This window comes from Hylobates moloch, unplaced genomic scaffold (assembly GCF_009828535.3).
Source record: "Hylobates moloch isolate HMO894 unplaced genomic scaffold, HMol_V3 SCAFFOLD_1, whole genome shotgun sequence".
NCBI classification, from domain to species: domain Eukaryota; kingdom Metazoa; phylum Chordata; class Mammalia; order Primates; family Hylobatidae; genus Hylobates; species Hylobates moloch.
The window spans coordinates 135,019,123-135,027,507 of NW_026652276.1; the positions used below are offsets into that span (position 1 = coordinate 135,019,123).

General features: G+C 43.6%; 1 protein-coding gene across 4 annotated transcripts in view; it reads right to left on the reverse strand.

Moving 5' to 3' along the window:
• Positions 1–7,692, reverse strand: part of BMPER (BMP binding endothelial regulator) — a 248,176-nt gene extending 240,484 nt beyond the window's left edge. For 2 of the 4 annotated variants that reach the window (XM_032758346.2, XM_032758343.2), the window contains exons 1-2: positions 6,838–7,690; positions 5,689–5,774 (exon numbers count right to left, since the gene is read on the reverse strand). In XM_032758346.2, coding sequence (XP_032614237.1) covers positions 5,689–5,774; positions 6,838–6,970 — 219 coding nt within the window. In that variant the 5' untranslated portion in view covers positions 6,971–7,690. Of the gene's footprint in view, positions 1–5,688; positions 5,775–6,837 lie in introns of all 4 variants that reach the window. The other 2 variants (XM_058445792.1, XM_032758344.2) reach the window with 2 other exon arrangements.
• Positions 7,693–8,385: the final 693 nt, after the last annotated feature.

Genomic DNA, 8,385 nt, shown 5'->3' on the forward strand with positions numbered 1-8,385 from the left:
TTTTGCCTTGCCTGACTTTTCTCATTATCTCCTATTCTACTGCCCTCCCCCTATTTGCATTCTAGTCTCGGGAAGGGCTTTCTTTCCTCAACATTATTTCCTACACTTAAAACACAATTTACTGTTGATACCCACAGTCAAGTCCAGTACCTCAAAACAAAATAAACAGTGTTTGAAATGGGATGGGGAAGGGGAGCAGTGAGTAAGTAGGCAAAAAAAACATACTCAGGTCTGGAAAGGGGTCGAGAGACTTCCACAAGGTGGGCCAGGAAAATCCCCATGATGCCAGGCCACTAGGCAGTTTTTCCAGAATTACAGCACTACCGAGTCCCAACCCAATCCCTCTGCCAATAAAAGTACAAGTGAAGGTGACCCCACAGGCATACAGATGTAAATACTCTGCAAGAAAGCAGGCCCCTCTTCCATGGAAAGTTGGTTTTGTTTTTTGTTTTTTTGTTCGTTTGTTTGTTTTTTATGTTTAATGGAAAGCGAGGGGAAAACTTACACCAGGGCCCAAAGATCACTGGGATCACTGGACCAATAAGGAAGCAGCCTCAATCAGCCCAGTCCAAGCCTGGAGGGACAGAAAAACTCACTAAACATTTCTGACAAATCTTGTTCATGCAGTTCATGCATAACGATGGGTGGGTTTGCCATCATTATCCCTATGTCTCATCAGTCGTCCCTTTTATCATTTTCCTTTGAAACTTTGCATCCTAGTCCACGTGAGGAAATAAGAATTTTTAAAAATAATGCCATCATCAACAACAGCAATAAAAAATCATTACAGAGTGTTTACTCTATGCCAAGCCCCAGGCCAAACTTTACGTGCTACATCTCATTTAATTCACGTAGCAACTCTGTGAACTAGATGTTGACATCCATCCCACTCTCCAGATGAAGAAACTGAGGTTTAGAAAGGTGAGGTAGTTGTCTCAACTTCACCACCAGTTTGATTTTAACCCAAGACTGTCTGATGTCTGGGCCAAAATTCTTTGCCAAAATGTTATGATGCCAGCCAAAACCCATGTCTTCCATAGGCTTTCCAAATTCTAGACAGTTTGGGTTGCAAGATCAAAACCACTATAACTGCCTCCATAGAGAGCCTACATTAGCTCTGTGCAGGTTGAAAGGACTCTCTGAAGCTCTTGAAGGTATCTGTAGAAGTTTTTAAGTAGTAAACATTTCCAGCAGAGGGAAACTCTGGTTTAGCAAAGAAGGAACTGACTTCACATCCCAGTTCTGTCTCTTAGTAACTGTGTGATCTCACGAGATTTGCTCTACTTCTCTGAGCCTGAAAAAAGCATGGACAAGAATAACTCTCAGAACTAGTCTTTGTGAATTTGCCGACACAATCCTATACATTAATTTTTACCTTTCCCAAAAATTGTTCTGTTGAAAGGTAATTGGTCACATCACCTTCTAAACAGAGTAAAAATAAATAAATCTGATTGCTTCCTTAGTGAGCATCCAAAGTCTAGAAATGACCTGAAACAACTTGGAAAAAGCATGGCAATCTATGTATTTGTGCATATACTGAGTGCAGTACCTCTTTGACCACATCTGGTCTACTTTATATCTTCTCTCTTTCTGTTTCATACATCCACACACACATGAATTGAATCCTCATGCAATGTTATCTCCCTCATCCTCAAACATGTGCCTAACACTTGTTTAGATAATAGATATCTATTCTCCAGCCAGTTAATTTGAACAACGAAGAACATGAGGATTTTATGGAGATAAGGCACCAGAGCGAATCTAAGATGCTGGGAGCTCCTTGTTCAGCGATATTAGATTTTTGTGATTAAAAAAGTAGAAGACAGCAGACAAGGTCTCTCTGTCTTCACTATTTGGTTGGCTCCAAGACAGGTGGAGCCCTGATTCTTGTAACATTGAATTTCATGTTGCTTTTTATGAGCAAAGGGTCCATTTCTACACTGCACCTCTGGATTTTTAAGAGGAAATTTCAACCTCGGAATAATGTTTTTTGCTGAACAAAATGTATGCCAAACTAAGCTCTGACTTCAGGTTTTCTGAGTCCCAGCCTCCAAAGTTTTCTCAGGTTTCCAGCACTGGGCCCAACTCACTGGCTCCCGCCATGTCCTCCTATTCTACAGTTAGGTGGAAAAGGCTGAGAAGATCAAGCACCACTTCTCATGTGTGCTTGGTGGACCTAGGGATGTCCCAAAGATCAGAGAATGGCTTCAGTTTCATTTATCTAGGTGTGGCTGGCTCTCTTCTCAGCTGTACTCCAGGGCAGGCACCAACGTGTTTTCCTAGACATTATGGGAAAAATAATTCTAGCAAGAAAGCAGGGAAAATATCATACAAAAACAGTAATAAGTGTTGGCCTCCTTTCCTAGGCCCCATAAAAGACCATTTTGTAAGGTGGGGAAAAGTTATGCTTTGCTTTCTGACTAAACAATAAAGCACATGCAGTTTAATCTAAACTGCCTACGCAGTTCCCTAGATTTTAGGACCATGATCCAACTTCTCACCTACCCCCTTAAATAGATGAACTGAAGCTTTTTGGGCCACACACTTTAAAACGAGATTCCATCACCAGCTAACAAACCAGTTATTCTTGGACTGGGGCTGGTTCTGGCAAGATGCTCAGGTCTACGCAGAGGATGATAAATGAGAATAAAATTATTCAGCTCTGCTTACAGTGGCCACTGCGCCCACTGTCATCCTCAAAAACTCCACAGAAATGAGCTCACTCCAACCTTTGAAATATTTCACAGCTTAAAAGTTTAAATCAGGCCAAGTTGATTTTTGTGGGGTTTTTTTTAAGTTTTTACTCTGTAATTATATACAGGACTTTGTGCCACCTATTTCCTCCCAACTGTAACATTTTACATCTTTTTTAAGCATACGTTGACGTTAGCTTTTTATTTCTTTTTTTTTGTACATGTTATGAAATAAGATATGAGCTTATACTCAGCCTTAGGTACCTTTCTGCCAAAAGGCCGGACCAATACAAAATAAATATGACTATTTTCTTTATCCAAAGTACAGTTGAGACTATTACATACCCTCTTAATGTACATACATAAAACCAGCTAACCACTAACGCTCCCTGCAGGTCAACTGAAATCATAACGAGATTTTCCTTTCATATAATGCGATTAACAAATGTCAACTAACTGAACTCCTGAAAGACTCAAAAGAAAAAACAAAATAACCCAAGGAACGCCAAAAGGTAAAATAATTTGGACGTTCTTTCTATTTTCTCCTTACTTTCTCACGTCTTTAACTCAACAAATAGGCTATTTCTTATGGTTATAGGCATGTGCTCTAGAGGCAGACAAAACTGAGATAGTTTCACCTCCACTATTTACTCAAATGCAACCTTCACAAGCTACTTAGCCTGCTACGCCTCGGTTTCCTCATCTGTAAAATAAAGGTAAAAGCCCTCAAAGGATTTTTGTGAAGATTAAATGAAATAATGTAGGCTTAGATGAGGCCCTACAAGCAAAAATAAAATAAAATAAAAATAGTAAACATAAATGTTTACCATTGCTATTATTATCAGTTTGCTAAATAGGTCTGCCTTCCAGCCTAGGTACAAAAATGCCAAGTAGCTTCCTGGCTGTCTGGAGTGCTTTGAAATCCATGAACTTCAGTGGGTTCTTGGAAATGTACAAGAGTGTTATACAGAGGGATAAGTGGTCATCCATCTATTATTACTCAATTTTACCAAGTCATTACAAATGTTTAGGAAGCAGCAATGACTGTGACAACTTGGACCCCATAATTCTAAACCCCTGCAAAGGTCATGATAACATATCACGGAGCCTTTCGGCCAATGAAAGAGCTCTGTAACGGGTGAAGCTGATAGCCAAAGTCCTAATATTACATATTTAGAAAGGATTTCTGACAGCACTCACCCAAGGCAGATACCTACAACTGTTACTTAAATGTTGAAGACATAAATAAACCTACTGCCCTTCTGAATTTAATTGATACTTTTCTGTAATAAATATCACTCCCACTTGAATTCCAACTAATGCATCTTTTCAGATTTACTCTTTACCTTCAAAACTGCAGGACTCTAACATCTATCTTCTTATCACTAAGTCTCCACTTTCAGAGAAAGGGACTGTTTTTAGCAGGGGTATGAGTACTGAAAAGGGGGGAATGCTGTGGGGAGAATTTCTCATAATGTTATTTGGGAACAGTTTACAAAACTCAAACTACATACATAAACTTTATAAGTAGTAATATTGCTGAAGTGAAAAACAATATATTTATATGGGAAGCTCTCAGCACATTTAAATATTACTTGGTCAAGGTAATTTCCTCTGAAATCTTAATAGATTAAGATAAAATAATTCGCTCACATTATACAGGTAAGAAAAACTAAAAAGGAAGATTAAACACACATACACACACACTGCATTTGTAAATCTGCAACTGAGTCAAAATTTAAACTGAAAGCTTCTTTCAACAAATTATTTAGTAAAAGATCATCAATGAACACGGCAACCCATAAATACGCAATCATAATACACCCTCTTTCAGCTCTGTTTTATTAATCAGCAATATTTATTGTGTCAGCAAATGCAGTGCGTTTTTACTTGTTTCTGTTGATTTCCTTAGTCTTCCGAACCTGATAATCGTTTGATACAGCCATTTACCTTCACCCAGTTATCACTTCAAAACATTGACCTCAACTCTTGTCATGAAAAAGTTTAGGTAGTATAAACTCAGATGGCTTGGCTTTTGCCTAAACCGAAGTGAATTCCTTCTCCAGTTCCATACAGCATGCTGATCTAGTAACAAGTAGTCCTCTATCATTTTGGGGCTTTGCATTTGACTGCCTTAATGTATTTCCAACAAGGTTTTATAACGTGTAGTTTCTAACCAAATTTTGCCAAAAGTGATTGGCATGTAAAACACTCCTAAGCAAAAATGTTTATCTTGTAGGTCTATATTTCGTCTCAGAAATTCTTATTCACATTACTCAATCTCCCCCAGGTGGTTACTTATTAGACTTATCATTAACTACTAAACTAAAATAAATGGAAACAAATTATTTTTTGAGTCTTCCAACCACTGATAGTGTTAACTAAGCAGCTGACAGCCAAGTGTCATTCTCTATTAAGGATAGAATTGTCCTTTCCAACTCATGCTTCCAAATCAGAAATAAAGACAGTATTTGAGAGTTTAGGGTAAAACAGGCAAAGAAACCCAAGAAAGAAATCCAGAATTACATCTTGTCCTCCTGTTTGTTTTTTGTGGCTGTCACCTCTCTTTCCCTTTGTCGCATACCTTATTCCTAACCTTCATACTTAAATCTTATCTCATCATTTTCCCACTGAGCTTAGATGACAGAACCAACGCAGAAAGTTTTGTTGTCCCAAGGATTTGGTTGTAGTAATCATTACCGGAAACAGATATTACAAACTATAATTTTCACTGAGATGTCATACAAAGCCTATCTGAAATTTACTTCTATAAGGATGATGTCAAACATAAGAATTTCCAGCTGGATGAAATGGAAATTGCCAAAGTCCATAAAACTCAGAAATTAACTGGATTCAACTCACAAACTATGTACAGTTATGTGTAATTTTGTAATGATAAAGACAATTTGTAAGATCTGGTTATATTATCACATTTAATGGGTTCACCTTATCAGAGAGAGCAACTGAGTTCATATTACCTGATCTCCACACTTACCAAGCAGACACACATTATGCAAGGGTTGTCCGTGATAAATGGAATCTGGAGGACTTCCCCTTCATTTTCACATTTTGCAACAGAACCTAAAATTGAGGGGGAAAAAATGTTTCATTTAAAGTTAGCTTAGTAGTATGATTTCAACATTTAAAATTTTTACACTAATCCTTTTTGAAACCTCTACCCGAACTTCAGAATTCTTATTGTGGTTTAAATTATTAAATTCACCAAAGCAAAACCCCTGTCCCCAAACTCCATTTTCAATAATTTTATTTAAACAGGTTTAAAAAAGAAAAGACTATGATATAAACTACCTGTTCTCAGATGGTCTAAGCACAATTCCAAGTATTTCACTGGATTTTTAATAACATTCCTTTATGAAGATATTTCAACTAAGCACACAGCCCCATACGCAAATAAATAAATAAATAAATAAACCTCAAATTGGGGCAGATTTTAAATTGACCAAAACTCAGAACTGTGTCAATGAACAGGCCTTTCTATGGATCTGTCTCGCATTGTCTTAGGTTTAAATCACTTTCTGAAACGCAATCCTCTTTTCCCTTCTCTTAGAAATTGACTCGGTATTTTCTTTTCTGCACCAGGTGTCAGTAAAGTATGTCCTTCAGAATCGCAGCTGAGGTTTTCACCTGCCTGAAAACATATAATTATTATATCCCGCTATTAGTGCCCTTTTTAAATGATAGTTTCTTTAAATTCAAGGTCTTGAGAGCCAGTGCTTTAAAAAGCACTCCTAGCACAGTGGATGTATTGCAACCCCAAAGATGAGAAAGGAAGATGTGCAGAAAACTACACAAATTTTTTTCTTGAGTTCTACAGAGAGAGATAAAGATTAAAACAAAAGTTGAGGAAAACATTAAAAATAAATAAAATAATTTCTCAAATTCAAATAGAAGAATGTCTATTATTACTACATTGAAGGCAGCAGCCTCTCAGCCCGCAACCTCTTCACCTACTCCCAGCCTTCCCAGCCCTCCCGGGGCTTCGCTTCATCCCCATCGACCAGCGCAGGGCAAGCGCCAAGGTGCGCGCTCCCCACCCTCCCATCCCCGGGGCAAGCCAGCGCCACCTTTCCCAGGTACCAAACCCGCGTCCCGGAGGGCCGGTCCCTCCCGCCCCCTCCCCTACCTGTCAAGAAGGAGGAAGCCAGAGACATGGGGAACCCCGAGCAATTGAGTAGCAGCAAGACGCAGCAGGTAATTCCAGGCGAGCGCCGGCAGTAACGCTCAGCCACAGCCCCGACGCCGGAGAACCAGAGCATCGTCACCTGGAGGGAATCCCTGGCGACTTCAGGTCCCGCGCCGCCGCCTCTGCTCAGCTGCCGCAGCTCGCAGTCAAAAAGGGCTCTCAGCCGGCGTGTCGGGAGACAGTCCGCGAAGGAGGGAGGCGGGCGCCTGGGAGCTGGGGGGCGGGGGGGTGTGAGGGAGGGCGGGGGGAGAGGCGAGGGGTGGGGGGCGCCCGGGGAGGAGGGGTCCTGCGGCCAGGCTCCACCGATGCGGCTTTTTTCTTTTCTTTTTTTTTTTTTTTTTTTTCTTGAGGGAGTTGCTTGCAGTGGCTTAGCAGTCAGCCCCTCCGCGCCGGAGACAGCGCCAGGAGGAGGGGGTGTTGCGGCAGCCGGAGATAGCCTGAGAGGAGCTGCGGCGCTGCCGACTGCGCACTGCCGCTCAGCTGCCGCCCGGGCTGCCGCTACTGCTCCTGGGGCTGTCGGTGTCGCTGCCGCAGCGTCCTCCACTCCCGCACTCCCCACCTCCTGCCAGCCCCGCCGGCTCTCGGCCCGCCCGGAGCGCGCTCGCTCCTCCGCGAGAGACGTGGGCTCACCGGGCGCCTCCCCGAACCCGCTGGGGGCGCCCGGGCGCAGGAGGGACTGCGCGATAGCTGCAGCGGGAACTCTCTCGGCCCAGCGTTCAGTTCCCCAGCCCCTCCAGGGAGGCCACGGCCCCGGGGCGCGGACCAGAGCCGGGAAGGCGCGTCTCCACTGTACGGCGAGCGCGGCGCCTCCTCCCTTTCTTGGGGGAGCCCCGGGGATGCCGCAGCACTAGCGCTCAGGCCCGGGTGCCCTAATCCTGCGAGGGAGCAGCAAACGGGACGCAGGGGCGCCCCACCACCCTGCTCGCTCCCGGGTGCCCCAGCTTTGGGAAGGAGCGACACACCCGGGGCAGTAGGGCCCCCGCAACTTTTCATGCCCTGCTTTGCTTCCCTCTGGCGAGGGCGCGACAGCGAACTCAGGGGGCTGAGCGGACTGAGGGGCAAGTGGCCTTAGAGATCAGTGTTCGGTGCTTATCTGTCTGCGCGTCCTGACACTAGGGATGACCGAAGTTGAAACACACACAAGATCGATTTAAAAACGTATCGAGGCAAACGACTTTCGCCCTTAAAAAAAGAACAGTCGCTCCGAGACTCCTCCCTTCCAATCTCGGGCGGACCGGGGAGGGGAGGTGGTGTTTGACTAATCATTCATTCACCCGAAAAGAGGGAGGGACCCCCGCCCCGCCGCTAATCTCTGGCTGGGGCCGCCGCGCGGCCGCCTCTGCAGCTCAGAGCTCCGTCGCTCCCTCAGCCCGGCTGCGCCCTCTCGCCTCTGCAGCACTGGGTGTCGGGGAGTCAGCTCCTGTGATCCCCCTGCTGAATCGCCTCCTCCTGCCCACGCAGTGGCATCCTCTACTCAAATCGCAGAGA